The sequence below is a fragment of the Musca vetustissima genome, unplaced genomic scaffold, assembly GCF_032173495.1.
Source record: "Musca vetustissima isolate MV318-11 ecotype Yass unplaced genomic scaffold, APGP_CSIRO_Mvet_v1 utg24006, whole genome shotgun sequence".
Classification (NCBI taxonomy): domain Eukaryota; kingdom Metazoa; phylum Arthropoda; class Insecta; order Diptera; family Muscidae; genus Musca; species Musca vetustissima.
Window position 1 is genome coordinate 70,930 of NW_026873783.1, and position 20,574 is coordinate 91,503.

General features: G+C 33.7%; 3 protein-coding genes across 3 annotated transcripts; 1 reads left to right on the forward strand and 2 right to left on the reverse strand.

The window, feature by feature from the left end:
* Nucleotides 1–8,688: 8,688 nt before the first annotated feature.
* On the reverse strand, nt 8,689–9,835 carry LOC133328039 (tRNA N(3)-methylcytidine methyltransferase Mettl2). The gene is made up of 3 exons (XM_061536591.1): nt 9,711–9,835; nt 9,554–9,664; nt 8,689–9,496 (listed from the first exon to the last, which is right to left on the reverse strand). The coding sequence occupies exons 1-3, from the start codon at nt 9,833–9,835 to the stop codon at nt 8,689–8,691; spliced, it is 1,044 nt and encodes a 347-aa protein (XP_061392575.1).
* Nucleotides 9,836–11,119: 1,284 nt separating this feature from the next.
* Nucleotides 11,120–14,922, forward strand: LOC133328017 (alanine--tRNA ligase, mitochondrial). Its single transcript, XM_061536570.1, has 12 exons — nt 11,120–11,287; nt 11,361–11,534; nt 11,594–11,739; nt 11,795–11,998; nt 12,089–12,233; nt 12,295–12,434; nt 12,502–13,478; nt 13,546–13,702; nt 13,770–14,055; nt 14,117–14,337; nt 14,398–14,599; nt 14,700–14,922. The coding sequence occupies exons 1-12, from the start codon at nt 11,120–11,122 to the stop codon at nt 14,904–14,906; spliced, it is 3,027 nt and encodes a 1,008-aa protein (XP_061392554.1). The 3' UTR covers nt 14,907–14,922.
* Nucleotides 14,923–15,366: 444 nt separating this feature from the next.
* LOC133327975 (cohesin subunit SA-1) lies at nt 15,367–19,469 on the reverse strand. Its single transcript, XM_061536525.1, has 11 exons — nt 19,394–19,469; nt 18,851–19,337; nt 18,487–18,786; nt 18,294–18,424; nt 17,931–18,233; nt 17,029–17,864; nt 16,599–16,957; nt 16,249–16,408; nt 16,053–16,183; nt 15,439–15,986; nt 15,367–15,370 (listed from the first exon to the last, which is right to left on the reverse strand). The coding sequence occupies exons 1-11, from the start codon at nt 19,459–19,461 to the stop codon at nt 15,367–15,369; spliced, it is 3,327 nt and encodes a 1,108-aa protein (XP_061392509.1). The 5' UTR covers nt 19,462–19,469.
* Between the last annotated feature and the right edge of the window lie 1,105 nt (nt 19,470–20,574).

Here is a 20,574-nt window from a genome sequence, read left to right on the forward strand (position 1 = left end):
GGATTCTATGAGAGCCATTATGAAGTTACATTTAAAATGGCACAAAAAATTATACAACAAAACTGTTCATATTTGGCCCAAAACTGTCATTCCGAAGCACGTTAAATAAAGTCCTGTAGTTCATATAAAAATAAGGGATTTCTTTTTCTCCAATCTAATATTTAAAAACATAACTGTTGTGGACCGATATATACCCTTTTCAGAACCAAACACTCTAGGATGCTTGTGAGCATACAATTTTATTCTGATCAAGAGCACATATAGGGATTGAGAATATGCAGGGTATCTTCACGTAGCATCTTTTGCCACATTGTTATGTTTGAAGCCAAATACCTTTTTCTTCGTCTGGAAACAGGAAAGGCAACATACAAGCAAGCAGTAATTGTTCACATTCAAAACATTAACAATTTTGTATTATTAACTGTTATAAACAATTAAGAATCTGACAAATAAATGGCAGAAAAACCTGAACAATGTAATAAATTTGTTCGTTCTTGGTACGCAGCAGAATAGAAATACAAGAAATTCTTTCCATCTCAAAGAAAAGCAGCAACAACAAACAGGCCAGAAAAAAAGCGAAATAAAATCTAAGAAAGATACAAAATGCAAAAGAGATAAAAAATCCAATTCAATCTGAGAGTTTGTAGTTCTGCTCTTGACCAAAACGAAAAAGCATGCTGGGCATGCATACAAAGACAGCTTTACAGCTTGTGTTGCTGGCTGGTTTGCTTGATTCTCTATGGTAACATGGAAAACGTGGTCAATACCCCGCCAAACAACAAACGTTGTGGTAGTTAACTAACAAAAACGAGTCACTCTCTACCTCAGCCAGCTGCTGAAGCACGAAATAAATGTTTGGTTGTTTGCTGCGGCTCTTGTTGTTGTTATTGTTCCGCGTTCTTACCAAAAAAATAAAAATTATTTTAACGTATATTTTTTAATTTGTTGTATTTTTACTCTTCGTCCTCTTCTTTGTAGGTTTCTTTAGCTGTGACTGACGGACGGTGCTAAAATTCAATTTGTCGTTGGACTGGTTTAACGAGTTTTATGTAAATTTATTTCCATACTGGCCAATAGACACATGTATGTATATATGTTGATTTACATATATTCTCAAGCAAACATATCTACATATATGTACATATGTTATTTTGTATATAGTTATTGTTTCTTTATTTTTTATTAGGACAGATTGTCTTAGCTGTGGTCTTTGTATGCTGAATAAATGATTTATAAGTCAAGAATTTAAATTCAACACTTTGTTTTTTGTTTATATATTTTTTTATTTTGAAGATTTCATAACCATTTTAGTATCCAGAAAGAAATCAAAAGAATGAGAATGGCGTAATTTTTATTTATTTCCTATTCATTAAATAAAAAAATGGTTTTGGAATAAAAAAAAACACACACCCACAACAATTGCCATAAACCAACCATCTAACCCTGTTGTTGGTCTTCACATTGTCATTTCATCACCTTCTCCATAATAACATCCCTAAAAATATCTGTTATCTGTTTTCAATTTGATATCAAAATGAACCCTTAAAGTTTATGGTATTCTCTGTTCTATTTCCGAATCAAACTAACCATTTATGTCAGTTATTTACGACGAGTTTATTTACGACGAGACATAACCCTCAATGTATTGGGAAATGAGAACAGTTATCGACAAATAAACTCTATTTGGGGGTAGGTTTTTTTCTTTTGTTCTGCAAATGTAAACTAAAAAAAATTATGACAAGTTGCGTGGTGGTGCACAAAATTTTGTATAGTGAAATTTTTATTAGTTCATTCACCTGCAAATAGTTTTGGAATATTTGTATTAAAAATGTGTCTTCGATTCGAGAATAAAAAAAAATATTTAAAATATTAAGCATCCCAAAAATATTTTCACATATTAAAAAAAAATATATATATTGTCAGATTTGTTAGAAATATTTAACGTCTGATCTCATTAATAAAGGGGATATTGAAAAAAAAAATGGTTAGTAGAAGATTCTTGCAGGTTCCCAGACCGAGCAATATTAATTTATTTCCCAGTTCGGTTTTGACATTTTAATCTTTATAACATCAAGGCTTTATTTGGGTCGAATATGTGATGAATTTCCCACATCGATTAGGGATGTGTTTTCCCCTTGAAGACATAATGGTATTCCAACAAAAAAGCTGAATATATGTAGGAGGATTGGTTGAAAAAAATGTTGAGCCTTTATAAAATATTGCTTTTTGAAGTGGAAATAAAGCTTAAACGGAAAACATGACTATATGATGAGTTTACGTACACTAACTCGGGAACATAAACTATCAAGAATTTTGTATACAACATAATCACAGTTATCGAAGTTTATTTAAAACATTTTTGTGGCAGAGGGTCTACGATCCGAAACGTCTCTAGTCTTACTCGCCCAATGCCTGTCACTTCTGTTCATTGCTCTATACTAAGTAACAGATGCGCGAGCAAACTTTTGATCCAAAACAAGGACGAGTTGATGTTTCAATCGCAAAAAAACCGATATTGTGTATATATCCTATAAGTGATGATACATTGTTCCATAATTTTAATCTGAAGTCAAAACGATCGAAATCCGTGTGGACATTACGCAATAAACGCACTCCAACCATGAAAACCATGGAGGCTACAAATTCCACATCCATCGTATTCACGAGAACTGGCCCAGCAAAAGTTTTCTTCCTCTCATAATTGCAAAAAAAAAAAAAATATTAATTTCTGTGTGTTTATAACAGATTGTGGTCGGAAGGGAAAACATAGAATCAGATTTTTGAAGAGTTTCCGAATATTTTGATATGATTTAGACAGCACTTCACAAAATGAGTGACGCGATGTGCTCTATTTTGCTTAAAAAATCGACTTGATGATAAAAGTCCAAGTTTTTGCATCAACACACTTCGAAGTCAAATCGTCAGTTATCCGAGTCAACAGTGCGGCATAAATTCAGCTACAAAATGTTTCCGCATCCATCGTACTCATTATATTTAGAGCCAGTGCTCCTCCGCTCTCTTTATTCGACTAAAGAGGTGATCGACGAAATTTACAATTTGTTTGAAGCACATGGTAATTTGTACTTCAAAAATGATAACGATTCTCACAAGGACGTAGTATCGGCTGAGAAGTCTAAATTCAGGCAAATTTAAAGCATTTGAGGTGCCCACAAAGCAACAACACATGCCGATTATTCATTTTTTGGGGAGATGGGAGGGCACTGATGACTCAAGCCTCCAAATAGACGAGGACGTCATTGGTGTCTATAGGAGCGGTAATCATGGGCAATTTAAATCTTAACACTTTATATTAAATTATCCATCTTCCAATGTGGAGAGTCAACAATAACAACAGACTTAGCATGGGCAGATGGAAAATTCTTCAATATGTAAACGAACTAGTTAAAGTCATTAATATTGGTACATTATAATCCGCATGTTAATATCGGACTACATCTATGCCATTGCAATTAATTCTAAAAAGAGATATATCAAAGAGAATGAATTAACTCGAGATTTTGTTCCCATTTGATTGGTATACCCCTCAAAGAGTTCGTACATTGGCGTTTTTATAAAAAATAATGGGAAACCCCCCTCTTGGGAGCTGGATCATTGTTAAAACTTATTTCCAGGTCGTTCGGAGTTTTTATATGGGACCTTCACGTGTTGGAAATTGATCAGGAGCGTTTCTTGTGAATTATACATAAAATTTAGGTCTATACCGATAAAAATTGTCAAATTCTTTATACAATGATGAAAAGTAGCTGCTGTCTCAGCAGCTCTTATAAATTGTAATTGGATGGTCAATATGTATACCGACATTTTTCAGTTTGATTGAATATTATTTGCGATCTAGGAGTTTCCATGAGACACATATATATTTGAACCGTCTTTCACTTATATATTTCGTTATAGCAACACAACACACTTGGTCTGTTCCCGTACTGCAAGAATCTACTATTTTTTACTCCGATAACACTTTTTTCCTTTATGATACATTTCGTTATAGCAACACAACGCACTGTTGGTCGGTGTATAGCATTAAACACGTTTGAAGTCCATTTGTATTTTAATATCGATTTTCGATATATTTTCGAGCTAAAATCATCAAATTAGTCATAGTGTAAACCTTGCCAGTTGTTTACTATTGACTAATGTTTTCCACTTCTTGACTCATTAGGCCACCGACAATGTGTGTGTGTGTGTGATACCACCATTGCTTTCAATATCTCTAGCGACAAGTGAAATAATCAATCAAAAAGTAAATACAAAAGAGAAATAGATAAACAATTTTACAACTTACCCATAATTCAGTACCCCAACTCATGTTGGAATTTTCTGCCGTCTCCTCCGCCAGTTTTACAAATTTTTAAATATAATCCACGAAAAGAAGAAATTTGAGGCAGGAGCACTGCTTGTTGTATTCCCCCAAAAAAGGTTATGACAATTTGTTTTAATGTTTTGTTTTGATTGGTTTTCCTCTGTTTCGTTTTTATTTTGTTTTCACTTCTATCCCTCTCAATTGTTTAGGGAGACACCATACAACAAATAAGTTGGCAACACTGTTATGTATTTGTCAGAATACAGCAGCAGCAGCAACGGCGGCAGTAGCAACAACAAATTATTATAAAGCGGCTATTTTATGCACTTAAAAAATATATGAATGACTCGATTTATGATCGTTTCTTGTTTGCGGTTGTTGTTGTTGTGTTGAGATAGAGCAAGAGCAGGGTGTCAGCTAAACGTCGTTGCTGTTCTTCTTATTAAACGAACAAGAAAAAGAATAATACAATGAGAATGAAAAATTCAATTAAATTAACAATTTATAGAAGTTGAAGGAAACTCAATACAACGCACACACACACTTGCACCGAGTCGAATAAACGCGCACACATACACATAGACGAAAGATAAAAAATTGTCTAAAATGATTAATAATTAAAAAAAAAAACGAATACTTAAATGCAAACAACAATAAAGAACAGCGATACATTGGCATAAAACAGAATAATTTGAAAGGGGCAAACAGGTACGGGTTGTCTGCTTGACTTGTGTGGTATTGTATGTTGTTGGCTTCTAGGTAAGAAACATGATGAATAGTCGAAAACAGGTAAAAGAATGAAACGATCTCTTGAATGCATGGAATTAATCGAAAAAAGAGAGTATCCAAGGTAACTCTTTTTTGAGACCACAAGAAGTTAATGTACTCTGTTTTTCAAGAGAATTAAATAATTGATTTTTAATGGAAAGATTTAATTGAAAATCTCAAAAATGATTATGAATCCATTATTAACATTATAAGAACTCTCTTAACAAGCACAATTTAATTTGTTGATGAGACACCAAACAATTTTGCTGTTCCCCAAAACTAAATATCTGGGTTGAGGCACTACTACTAGTTTTTTTTTATTATTCTCTTTTAGCCAATGTTCTTCTTCCGTCTCTGTTGACGTCAAATATACAAAAGACGCGACGTTAATATCCGAAGCTAAGGCTTTTTTTCAGTTCATATGACATCGGGGCACACACAAACAACAATTGCACAATTCCACAACACACTGTTGTGTGTTTTTCTGTATTTTTTCTTTCTTTTAACATCAAATCACTCTGTATTTCATCTTTATTTGCAGTTTCTCGATGCCCTTTTTTGATTTTTGTATTATCCAACTTGCTTCAAATGCAAAACAACAACAACAAAAAACCGAAGATTGTTTATTCTTTCTCTGTGGCTGTTGTTTTAGCTTTTCGTTGAAAACTGGGTGTTGTATGTATGTACATATGTACGTACATCTTCTATCTGTATAACTCTATTGGTTTAATTAACATCATTCACGTTATTGTTGTTTTAGCTTTTGTTTTGGTTTAATAACAACGTTTCACTTTAGTTGTTGTTGTTATTTACAATAATCCAACAAAACATTTTTTGCACTGCATTTTTTCCAATTCCAGAAAAAAATTGTATTTTTTTTTGCAATCTGTGTAGACACAAAACTCAACGCACCACACAGCCGACTATTGCCAGGGGCCTCCAAGCAAAAAGAAAAACTACTTGCAGACGACACCGTTTTCCAGTACCATTACTTTTTTGTGGGGATTTTTATGTATTGACTGTGTTTTTGATTCATTCACTTTTCGTCTTCACACCTTACTGTCGTTTTTCGCCATTAAACACTTGCTTACTTTTTTCTGGGTTGTAAATATATATTTCGCACAATACACTTTGCAGATTCACTTAAACGAAAATATTTATACTGTGGAAAATTTTAACAACAATCACACACAAGTGGGAAAATTGATGATTAATCGGTTATCGGTTTCGTTTTTTTTTTTTAATTTTTCGGGCTATGCGCCGTCCAACTTCGCACTTGTACACTTCGCGACGTTCCACTTTCGACTAATGTGTAATGTTCGCTTCAAATTAAAAAGTGAAAATAATCGACTAATCGATAACGGGAGCAAATCGAGAAATCGATTTTTGGTCGATTAGTCTCGTTCAATCGACATAATAATGAGGGGTGGGAAATTGCATAGACAATTGCCATGAATTATTAAAACCTTTTTTTCCCATATTTTCTTAAGTGTTTGTGATAATTTTTTTGAATGAGGCTTCGTTTTTGCTTAAAAAGTTATGAATGTACTCGATAACAAAGTCAAGTCAAAAAATCGATTTTATAACAAAATCAAATGATACAAAAATCGATCTAAGTATCCCTGAACAACCCTCACGTAATAAGGTTATGTTTACATCAAATGAATTTAAGTAATGAAACAAGTTATGCCATGTTCTGGCGGGCACTTGAACAACGTTGTTCGTTCTCAAAATTACGTACATGAATTAACCCGTTCATGCAATACTATTCTTAATTCATGTCATCAGAGTTTATTTTTTCAAACTTTTTGTTTCTTGTTTTACACCAAATTTTTAACATATTTGCATGAATCACATAATGATCTAAATAGAAAAAAATAATTCTCTTTTTCCTGACTATAGTATGAACCCATATCAATTAACTTTTAATTCACACATATAAAAAAATTGGAGATTTTTTTTATTGGGTGGCCCCACAATTTCTTCTTGTTTTGTACGCTAATTAGAACAAAAGGGAAAGAAATGCATACTGCATTATGTAGACAACTAAATTTACATCCTTCTGCATACAATTTGCATAGACAATTTTTTACTTTTCATTTATCATTTTCAATTTGACTGAAAAAGGTTGAACATTTTATAAATATTTTCAAGCTATCAAAATTAAGACATGGGACAAATTTCTTCGTTATTCAGAGAGTGATTCGAATTGGACTACGTACAAAAATAGGCGTTCGCTCAGAAAATTTTGTATAAGGAACTAAGGGTCGAACAACGAATGAGAGAGGGAACAACGCTCGTCTGTACATGGCATTAAATGTCACATATAAAAATTTGGAGAATTTTTTGAGTTTTCGCAAATTTGTTTCTTGTTTTGTACGCTAATTAGAACCAAGGGGAAACAAATTCATATTGCATTATGTAGATAACAAAATTATCAGCATATATAAAAACTAGACAATGTTTTACTTTTCATTCATCATTTTCAATTTTACTAAAGAAGTTTGAAAATTTTATAAATATTTTCAAGCTGTCAAAATTAATTTATTTTCTATAAATGCTCTCAATTGTTAGAGATGGGACAAATTTATTGTTTATTCAGAGAGTGATTCGAACTGAACAATATACAAAAGTCGGTGTTCGCACAGAAAATTTTATATGGGGAACTAAGTAACTACTTCATAATTAATGCGGTGTACACACTAGCATTTTTGAATGGCACTCTTGCCCAAATTTTGCTTGTTTCATAGTGTGCATGATCTATTAATAAGGTCACCAAGATAGCAATCGAAATCGGAAAACAGCTGTTTTTTCTCAAGTCTAATGTCAAAAATTTCGACTTTGTTTACGTTTTCATAATGGAAGTCAATTCACAATAATGCATTTTGACAGCAAACTTGAGAGGTATCGATAATCAGCTGGTCTCCCTTGGTGACCTTATTTATAGGCCATGATAGTGTGGCCTCACATGTTTGTCATTCATCAGGCAACCACAAAAATATTTATGGTTGTTGGACAGTCAGTAATCGATAAAAAAGTTGACAGTCAAAAATAATAGTGTGTACACCGCTTAAGGGTCGAACAACGAATGAGAGAGCAAACAACGCTCGTCTGTACATGGCATTAGTCGTTCATTTCGGATGTGGTTTAAGTCCGTTTTTCTTATATTGAGATATTTAAAGGTTTTGTTTGTGGCTTTGTGCCCTTAAACATGGTAGAATATCTAACGTAATATGTTTTGTAAACTTCTCTAGTAACCAACATTTTTTTCTAAATAAACGACTCAAGTAGCCCCAAGGTACCAAGGTATATATATGGAAAAAAATACATAAGCTTGCGTAAGACATTACACCGTGCCTTTACCATAAGGCGGATTTAACCCATTTTCAATATTTTCAAAATTGTAGACATATTCTTAAAGGACAATTAAAGGGGAAGACAGAGGAAGGGGGGATTTCAGACATGGCATGTTATCATTGTTTGATTTAAAGTAATAAATGCAAACAGAATAAGTTTGTTGATTTTTTTCTAAACATTGCAAGCGTCCTTTATTTACTTATATAAAACCATTAAAATCTAATCTATTATATCTTAGATCGTCACACCTTAGGTTTACGATATTTAGTTTGTATCCAAACTCTGTACATTTTTAACATACGCCCACGATTAACTTGCAATCTCCGGTCGATGACATTTTGTTCTTCTTCGAAGCCAACACCAGTAAATAAGTTCCTTACTTCTTCCTGTGTGAAGAAATATACCATTGTACCATCTCCACGAACATACAAATTATCTTCCAAACATTTGCCACTTTTAAATCGCAATTGTGCCAAATCATAACGACCATAATCACGGAAAAGCAGTAAACCTCCAGGTTTTAAATATTTATAACAATTCTCAGCAACATATTTCATTTTACTTGGTTCTATGGCAGACAAAACAAATATCAAAACGATAATATCCTGTGAATCGGGCTCGAAGGGCACCTGCCAATTCTCCAATGTTGCATCCATAACAAATATTTCACATCGTTTCGCATCAAATTCAGGATGATTTCTAAATATGTCAATGGCCTTTGCAGAGAAATCACAACCATATACTTTTAAATTTGGTTCTGTGCTATACTTGAGAATGGGCAATATGGTATTACCAACACCACAACCAAGTTCAAAGATACTTCTACTCTCTTGGATGTCTTTGTTGGGAGCCAATTCAGCAAACTCTGTAAACAGCCAATGGCGATCCTTAAAGAATCGATTCTGATGCACACCATAAAAGGAATCCCAAAATTTGTCAGCATCACCTTTAAATTTCGCCTTGTCTTCATCGGACATTTTTATGGAGGAATTCTTTTCAACGGCTTGTAGTGCCTGTTGTTCTTGTTCTTCGTCCCACTCCACATTGTCCCTAAACAAAAAAGAGAAATAAACATTTTAGTGAATTTATGGAGAATTATAACTATACCATGCATTAAATTCATTAAACATTGATTTGTCGGTTAATTCTCTTCCACCTCCTGCTGGTTTCTTACGATGTCTAGTGTACTCCAAATCGGTTGGTTGCTTTGCAAATGACCTCAATGTCGGCAATAGTAATTTGCCAAAATTTCTCAAATATTTACCATGCATTATGGGAGAAAACATCATCCTCATTGGTTAGGAATCGATTGCCAAATACAGGACGTTTTTCGGCGTCTAAATTATCTGAAGAATTATTAGTTTCTTCCTTGGAAACGTCGTCGCACATGTTATTATTTTTTGTTTATTAATCTAGGGCAAGGTATATTTAATAAGGTAGCCGCATCAGCCCAGCTGTTGGACAAATAAATGTCAAAAATGTTGTTGTAATGTTGAACCAAAAAATTAAAAAAACAAAATTATAAATGAAAATCTCCGAACTTCGAAGAGCTTTTTTGACAATACTTTTATTAACATTTTCTACGAGAATTTGTGTAAAAAAATCTTGTCAATCTGTTTGTTTTGGCAAAATATTTTTGACATATCAAAATACAACAAAAGAAATTATGGGCTATTGTATATCTACCTTGATCTAGGGATTTATAAATCGACATTTGATCGAGGGAAACAATTGAAAATGGGTAACACATGTTTTATAATGTAGCTGTGTTCCAGTAATTTTAGATACAGGTGGTTAGATGATATTTGCTCTGAATCAATGTTTAGTATTAATTTTAGAACGCGTTTAGACTACTCAAAGCACTCGATTTCAAACGTCAATTCCATAGCGTCAATCCTGTTCACAAATCCAATGGATTGTATTTGACATATACGCTATGAAATTGACATTTGAGATCGAGTGGATTTAGGGTAGTCTAAACGCGCTCTAATATTAATATGCACTTTTAGGGTGTGTGAAGTTTGGACCTATCACAAGTGGGAGATATCAGAAGAAATATCTATTGATTCCATATCTTCGATATTGTATTGGATCGATAACAATGTACATATTCAGACATGATATATGTTTGCTAAAAATATTAGGCTTTGGGAAATTTTGAATCAAATACACACTTGATTTAAGTATGGAAGTAAGATAAATTGTGCAATAAACTAGGTAGACTCAAACTTATTTCCATAGGATAATAACGTTGAGGATATTAAAAAGATAGAGACAAAACAATTAAAAATATATTCAAATATACTTAAATAAAATATTTTCTACTCTGTCCACCAATGAATGAAAATCATATATTCCACACAATTATCGTATTATGTTATATCTGTTCCAGAATCTTATATTTTCTATTTTTTCGATATCATTCTTTCTAGAACAAGCAAGTAGTTATTCGATCAATCTATCGCTCCGTACAAGGCATTTGGCTCACCCTGTCTGATCGAACACTGGGTGCATCAAAATGCTTTTCTTTTAAGTCAAACATCTGCTATATCGCTTTTATTTAGGTGCCTTCTTTTACACCGGCTTATTGCATTTGAGGGAAAAAAGTAGCAATTATATCAGTCTTTGGGGTATTATTATATATAATCAATAGTAGGTTCTTAAATGGAAAGGATGCACTCTTCCGCCAAAAAATTGCAAAGGGTATTATCCTCGCGTGAAATACGAAAAACTTTTGTGGATTTTTTCATTAACAATCATGGACATAAATTTGTGCGCTCTAGTCCGGTGGTGCCTTTTTGCGATCCAACTGTATCATTTGTAAATGCTGGAATGAACCAGGTAATAAATATCATATATAAACTATGCCTAGTATTATTATTATTATTATTATTACCGTTTTCTTGTTTCTTAGTTTAAATCTGTGTTCCTGGGCAAAACGCAGCCACCCCACAAAAGAGTTACAAATTTCCAGAAATGTGTGCGGGTTGGTGGCAAACATAACGATCTGTCAGTGGTTGGCGGGGATGGCTACCATCATACGTTTTTTGAGATGTTAGGGAATTGGTCCTTTGGCGATTATTTTAAGGTTGATAGCTCGATTGGAGTATAACAAGGTGATAAATTATAAATATGTTTTATTTATAGCGTGAGGCTTGTGCAATGGCTTTAGAATTGCTGCAAGGTCCCTATAAAATAGATCCATCTAGATTATATGTCACATACTTTGCAGGCGATAAAGTTTTGGGTTTGCCGGCAGATCTGGAATGTGTTGATATCTGGAGAAGTCTAGGGTATATTAGACAACTAAATACTCCCAATTATGAAACTAAATGATTTCCTTTGTAGTTTTCCCAACTCTCGAATACTGTCATTCGGTAGTAAAGACAACTTTTGGGAAATGGGCTTGACCGGACCTTGTGGGCCTTGCACAGAAATACACATAGATCATCGTCCAGATTTAGCCAGTTCCGAAGATCGAGCTAAACTGGTAAATGCTGGTCGTTCTGATTTAACGGAATTGTGGAATTTGGTATTTATACAATATAATAGGTAGATATATCAATGCTAAAAATATTTGCACAAGCATTATTGTATATATAGTATAGCTAATGCATTTTTTGTGTATCTTATTTTTTAAAGAAATGAAGATGGTTCTATTACGCAATTACCCTCGCATCATGTTGACACTGGTATGGGCTTTGAAAGACTTACAGCAATTTTACAAAATAAATCGTCAAACTATGATACTGATCTATTTATGCCAATTTTCAATACCATTCAAAAGGCAAGTCAAGGGATAAAGTTATCAAAATTGAAAACATAATTATATAATTTATCATTAATAGGTATCAAAAGCTCCCCAGTATACAGGTTGTTTTCCAACTAGCAGCGATAGTGCAACATTAGATACAGGCTATAGAATTTTAGCTGACCATGCCAGAATGATAACCGTATGCTTGGCTGATGGTATGCTGCCAGATCAAAAGTAAGTCATGGAAGTAGTTCTAGTCTCGATATAAAAGGCTAATAAAAAATTATAATTTTTTATTTAGTCAAAAACTGAGACGTGTTCTGCGAAAAGCCATAACAATATCGGAAAATATTTTCGTCCATGAAAATTTGTTACATCATCTTGTGCCTATTGTTGCTGAGACACTGGGTTCCGCCTATCCAGAAATACAAAATAAACAAAACGACATATTGGAACTAATCAAGCATGAACAGGAAGTTTTCAAAAGTGTGAGAGAAAATTCTGCAAAGGCATTTAATGAGGTCTTAAGTGAATATCCCGATTTAGAGGATGTCGACTTAATGGAATGTCCTGGTTTTGTACCGGCATATCGTGAATTCAAATCTGTAAAACATACATTTAAAAATAATTCAATTCCTGGTGATTTTCTATATAAGTTATCCGATACCTATGGTCTAACAGAGGAGAATTTTATGAAATTAGCCCAACTGGAAGATATGACATATGATACAGATGGATATAAACAAGCTGTGGCAAATGCAAAACAAAAGGCGAAAAACTCAATGACCTTAAATGAACAAACGGCCATCAATTACAAGAATATAGAAAAGGCATTAGCAGAACTGACCAAATCTTTACCAGCCACAGAAAATAACCACAAATATTCGTATACCTATAACCTCGAGGATAAGAAGTATATAATACCCGAATTAAAATCAAAGGTTTTAGGAATTTTATACAATGATGTTAGTGTAAATGAGGTGGTGTGCAATGGCGGTACCTCTGATACCAATGATATTGTTTCCATTATAACAGACGCAAGTAATTTCTATTATGAATCGGGTGGCCAGCAATCGGATAGAGGTCGTATTATTGTAAAGGTGTCAAATAACGAAAATTTAGAACTTAAAGTTGTAAATGTACTCTGTATAAATGATTGTGTGGTGCACATGTGTGAATTGCCAAAGGAAAGATTACAATTTACATTGGCTACCGGTGATAATGTGGTACTTCAAATTGATGAAAATCATCGTAAGCGGAATATATGCCATCATACAGGTAATTAAAAATTGAAGAATATGAATTCGTTTAATTTCAATGACAACATTTCCTCTCTTATTTTTAGCTACACATTTATTAAATGGTGCTGTGAGAGCTTTATTTAATAAAGTCACATATCAGGTATCTAGTTCAGTTACCAGTGATTGTTGTAAACTCGAAGTTGGATTAATAGGAAAACGTATAACCAAGGATGATGTTGCAAAAATTGAGGAGTTAATAAGGTATTTTAAAAATATTTTACTGCTCGAATTTACAATTTCTTTAATAAATTTTTTTGAAAATCTCTAGTCAAATTATTTCTTCGGCTTCACCAGTGAATGTTGAACTCTGTAATGCCTCACATATTTTACAACAAAATGATGTGACAATGGTACCGGGCGAAGTATATCCTGAAACTGGTCTCCGTTTGGTAACTATTAATTGTGATAATTTTGATTTAAAATCAAAAGAGCTGTGCTGTGGAACACACGTTACAAACACCAAGGAATTAGAACAATTTGCCATAACCAACCTCAAACAAACTAACCGTGCCAGATATGCCTTTACAGCGGTGGCTGGAGAGGCGGCTGATAAGGTACATTATTTATCCCAATTTATATATGTACACATTTACATAGACGTTGATGTCATTACAGGTCCACAAAGTAAGTCAATTGCTGAAACATCGCATCGATTTGTTGGAGAAAGAATTCAAGACTGATAAAATGTCCAATGCTACCGAAGTGGAATTACAAAAGATACGACATAATCTACTTCATACGGATATACAATTGCCATATGTTTTTAAAATGGACATTTTGGAGAGGATAAATGATATACTGAAACGTCTTAAAGAATCTGCCAGAACAAATATAAAGTATGTAATTTAATATATAAAATTATTTATATATTTTATGTTCCGTTTATATTATTTCAGAGACTTTTTAGATGTCGAAATGCGTAATCTGTTACAAGAAAAGCCCGCATCGACGCATCCCTATTTAGTGCATTATATATCCAGTTCCGTTTTAATGGAAGAGGTACCACTACAAAAGGCCACCAAACACTGTACAGATCGTCCTATACTGGTCATAGCTAGAGCCGATGGTGTTGTGAAAGCAAGATGTTGTGTACCCAAGGTAATTAAAATTTTAAATAATTTTGAATATGAAATATTGAATCATATTTTGTTATGACTTTAAATAATATACATTTATTTTTTTTCTTAATAAATCACAGCAATTTCAGACGGAAGAATTTAATGCCGAAAAATGGTTGAAAGAATTTGCCACTGTCTTTAAAGCACAGGTATCCGCACCAAAAGGTCAAAATCCCCATGACGTTTGCAATATGAAAGGCAAGAAAACATCAACACAATTCGAGGAACAACTAGAAATAGCTATGCAAAAAGCCAATAATTATGCTGAGCAATATTGGAGAAAATAGTGTATGAAAAGCGTTATTTAGTTTCTAAGATATTTCATTCTTAATTACTTTTTATTTTTTTTTTTGTTAAATTGTATCAAATTTTATTAATATAAAATCTTCTGATATAATGTACAATTCGTTTTCGTTTGTTTCCTACAATAAATTCGCAATCATGATAATTTGTCATGCGTATTTCCTACGTAAGTGGCCTTTTTAAAGGACTTTCCTTCGTTAAAAGCACTCTCTTTGAGAAGAGAATTCTTCACTCTAAAACATCAGAATAAATATTCAATTAATTTATTATTATTGTAAAGTAATTTAAATATTTTATTAGTACATAATAGGAAAACTAAATATTACTACTTAAAATTACAACACTACGTGTTCTACAACTTAATATATTACCAAAGGCTGTGGAACTTATCCTCGAAAATCTGGATCATTGTGTTCATCTTCATAGTCATCCTCATCGTCATCATCATCTGGAAAATAAAATTCACAACAATTATTTGAAAAATATTGTACAATTAAAACAAAATTATTTATAAACTCACCATGATCACCACGTCGTTTGCGAGCATATGCTCGTTTGGAGCTAACCGGAGCCTGATCAGTTTCTCCGTGAACCAAAGAATTACGATATAAAAATAATGGCTGATATTCCTCTTGTTTACTAGAAGGCAACGCGGGTGAAATACGACGATCCAAAAAGTTTAAAATCACTTTTTTATCTTGTTTCAACAGTTTGTGATTGAATTCATTTAACACCTCTAAGAATAGTAAACGTTTGGGTGCAGCCACTGGATCTTCAGGCACTTCACCAACTGCAAATAATATACCAGCACGATGTAAAGCAATAATGGGTTCACGATTTTTGATAGCATCGAAGCCAAAGGTCAAAGCAAACCGTTTTGCCAACTCTTTAAGTTCGCTGAATTCATGAGAGTTCTTGGAGACCAATTCATTTTCCGACTGACTCTGTAGATCTTTGAAAACAGCAATGAGACTCAAAAGTAACGTCAATGCAAAATTAATTTTATTAATCTCTCTCGCCTTGCCCAAGGTGGCCTTGATGATATCGCCATATTCATTGTACCACTGCAAAATAATAAAAGTGATTGTGAGGAATCTGCTACACCCTAAATGAATTAAGTTGAAACTTACCTTAACATAATTTTTAAACATTCCCGCCGCACTCTTTGTTGGTATTATATTGTAAACCACCAGTTTGCAGTATGACGCCAAGAAGTTACGCTTCTTGTGTAATTCCATTATGCGAGTCTCGTCCTGAAGATCTGCGGAAATAGAATCTGCATTGAGTTACAAACTATAATTATCGTAATTATCGTAAATGTATTACCTTCTTGTCTTATCGTAAAGACATAATGTTGTACGAAATTATTCAATACCAATTGCTCATCCAATGTTGATTTGTATTCCAGCGTGCGAACATTAGGATTTTCATTACGGGCTAATTGATCGGAAAATATTATCAAGAGATCACAGATTGATTGATAAGCCTGTAGTTGAGAAAATAAAAGAAACAATTTTTTAAAATGTTGCAAAAAACAATTTAAGATAATGAAATTGTGTTAGAAATAAGGGCCTCTATATTAGTAAACCTTAATTTCAAATTTAGACATTAATTTTAAAATAGAAAATAGTAAATGGGCTTCATATTTAGAAAAATAATAACAGAAAAGTACTCACCGCTTCCTGAACATCATCTGTGGGTCCATCTCGTGTCAATTCAAAACAGGCAAACATATATTTATCCAAATTTGTACGTAGCTCCTTAACAGAAGATTCTACTTGTGACGATTCACACATATTTTCTACATAGTATAGACCCCAACTTATCGAAAAATAACAGGCCTCAATACAATACACCAAGGCTTCATTGGGAATGTTACGACCAGGATTTTCTTTTGCCTGACACTCATCCACATCTTGGAATAGAGAATCAAACAGATTCCACGGATTCATATTATGCGATGAATAAAGTATCGATACAACTTTCAGCGAACTTATAACATTGTAAATGTCATCTTCATTGGGTAATTCCTCGCCTGTAAAAATACACACGCACACATATTAACAAAAATAATTACAAACACATCAATGAGGAATTTGAACTTACCCGCAATTAAATTACGCCAATCTTCAATGGCATCCTTATATTTATTAACAGCATTATCAATAATATTAGAGCGTGCAACATCACAGCGCGTATATGTGGCACTGCCCTCGGTACACAAATATTCCAATGTCTTGGCACATGTTTCCAAAACATCACGATCCGTATGTACGGACATAATATAGCTCATTTTATCCAATAGCGATTGCAAATTAGCCTCTTGACGATTGGTGGTGTAAATATCCAATTCAAAATATTGTGGTATTGATAATAAATTTGCCAACTTTTCACTGTCCGCTTGATATTTTTCCAGCAAGGGTGGTAGTGTTACAATAAAATGTTCCGTTAATCGTACCTTTTCATCTTGTATGGCTTTTAATTCTTTGGAATTGAGGTAAATTTTTCGATTGCTGGCTCGTCCAACTGGTGCCTCACCAGTTGCTGCTTGTTTTACACTGCTAACCATAATTTCAATCAGAGTCGACTCTTGTTTGTTGTCTAAGACCTCTTCATTATAACCCGGTTCCTCCAGCAGCAAATCCGTCATACATTCCCAATCTTTAACCATTGGATTATTGTCCATAAAGGAATCTACCAGATAAGCACCATGTTCATGTAATTCCGATTCAATCATAAATTGCACCAAATCACGTATTAGTGGAGTATTTGGTAAACGAAGTTTGCCTCGTTTTGATTTTGTCTCTTCCATGTCAGCAGTTAAATGAAACAGGCGTACATTAAGAAATTCAGCAGCTGCCTGGGCAACACCTCGATGGGATGAATACACCAACTCATAGACAATTTCACAGTCCTTATCAGCCAATATATCCGGATGGATCCTATAAAATGAAAATACCATTAAAAAGAAATATACCAAAGATCCATATGTGCCATTAAATACTTACTTTAAAATACTTATAACCAATTTGACAGCATGTACGGCAACCTCAAATTCCTTGTCTAGAGTCATGGCAACAATACGATCTTTGAATTTTGAGGTGAATAATTCTAATTTACTTTTAAGTTCCTCCTTATCATAAAGGGGTAACAGGGCCTGCAGACAACGCAAGCGTACCTCGCCCACCTTGTCATGTAGTGTCCAACCAATGTATTTGAGATATGAATCATCCAAGAAATTTTGTGGATAATTTTCCATCCAAACACCTATTTCGGCCATACAAATTGCTCTTATATCCGGCAATGTGTCACTAAGAGATAAAAATATATTATTAATTATAGTAAGACTTTAAATAAATGAAAACACCTACCGATAACGATGTACAAAAACAGACTTAAACATATAGGTTAACATATTTTTTATTTCATCCATGTTCTCTTCAAGTTCAGCTCTTTTCGCCATTAGAGATTCCAAGCGATCCGATGCTCGACGATCACGAGACTGCAAACAAAATATATGAAGATGATTTATTATACTCAAATAATAGTAATGTGGAAATTTACCTTGAGTCGCTCTGCCTCATATTGTTTGGCTGCATTTTCAAAATTATTTGATACCAACAGGGCAACATCCACTAAAGCAGTCATAAGCTTCATGGCAGCCAATGTAGCTGTGTGTCTGAAAGCTCGAACTTGAGAATCTGACAAACCAGTTAGCAATGAAATGACATTATCCATCAGAAACTGATCATAAATAATGGAATACTGGCATTGTTTGACCAAGGTTTGTACAAAATCGCAAAAATTCATTTTGAATTTTTTCCACTGTTGACCGGGGATTATTAGGGGATATTCACCACTTTCCTGGAATAAAACAAAAAATGTGTAAGACTGCAAAGTAATGCATAGCAACAACACTTCATCTTACCTCATCAAACTCCTCTGTCATTTTTCTTATAACAGCTGTATGATCCATGGGATGTTCGGTGTCCTCTGGTATTTTACCCTTGCAACCACTGGCGTTAATGAAAAATTGCAACAACGCAATTAGCGCGGTATCCCTATTCACTTTGTATTGTTCAATCCAATCATCGACAATGTTCATAATGGGCGACTTGGAATGTCGTACTATGAAATACAAGCTATTCTCATCTGTTGTTACATCGCGTTCCATGTCAATGCGTTCTTGTTCCTTGTCAATATGTTCCTTGCGTTGACGCTCGGTCTTTTCACGACGTTCACCTGGTGGCTTCTTGGGCTTTTCCGGTTTCTTCTTGCGTACCACAGGAGCCCAAAAATCATCCTCATCTTCGTCAATAATTGGAGGTTTGTCACGAACGCCACCACGGGCACGCAACCTTGTCATGCGTTTTGTGGGACTATCTCCATCCGAAATAGAATCATTTACATTTTCTCTAAAAAACGATTTGTATTTAATTGAATTCAAATATAAATTAAAACTGCAAGCTACCCTTGCTCGTCATATTCCGGCGGGATATCATCCATTCTGATGCGCTTTCCTCCGCGTCTGGCCATCATGGTGAAGATTTTTTATTTTTTCAATTATCGGTAGTTTTGCAATTGTTTGTGAAGAAAAGCTGTAGTAGGGGAATAATTAGTACTTTAATGCCAATATTTATAGTTATTACATTCCGCAACACGAATTAAAACAATTATTCCTCTGGATCTGAAATAAAGCTGCGGAAAAATAAAATTGTGTATATTGTGTATATTTGTCCACAAAACGAACTATAGATCCCACAACAAACTGCAGCCGAGTGTAGGGATCTATAGTTCGTTTATCGATCAGTCGATTACATGTCGTGAACACTGTCGATAGCAATTATTAACAAGACAGATTTGAACGGGGTACATTCTATTACATTTGAATGAAAGTTTGGTCCATGGCACAATGAATAGGTAGTCCATTTAGCGCAGCTGATGCGTTGATTAACTGTCAAAGTGGGTAATTTCTACTTGAATTCGATGTGCAGTGTTACCAACCATTTGGAATATTATATGGAAAAATTTGACAGATAATCGAGACAAAAACAAAGGTTTTTGTTTTGATACATCACCTTATTATTGCATCATGGGTAGTCCATTTATCGCAGCTGATGTCTTGATTAACTGTCAAAGTGGGTAATTTCTACTTGAATTCGATGTGCAGCATTGCCAACCATTTGAAATATTATATGGATAAATGTGACAGATAATCGACACAAAAACAAAGCTTTTTTTTGATACATCACTTTATTATTGCATCATGGTTGGTCAAAATTCTGCTTGTTTGGATTTTTAATTTTGGTCCGACCAGTTGGATATAAGCTGCCCCTCAAGTTTGCTATAAAAATCCATAATTATGCATTGACTTCCTTTATAAAAATTTTCCAAATTTTTGACATTAGACTTGAGAAAACCGTTGACTTTCGCTTGCTGCGTGGCCTTATAAACTCATTTGGCGCCACCGTCCTTTTAAAAGAAAACAGCTACTAGAAAACAACCGTTATTCAAGGGGTTTTATACGTTATTTTATTTCATTAATTGTTGTAATATCATAATTTCTTTTATTTGTTTTTATAATAACAGTTTTAATAACAGTTTTACAATCTTTCTTTTAGAAATTCTGTAAATAATAAATTAAAAATCTAA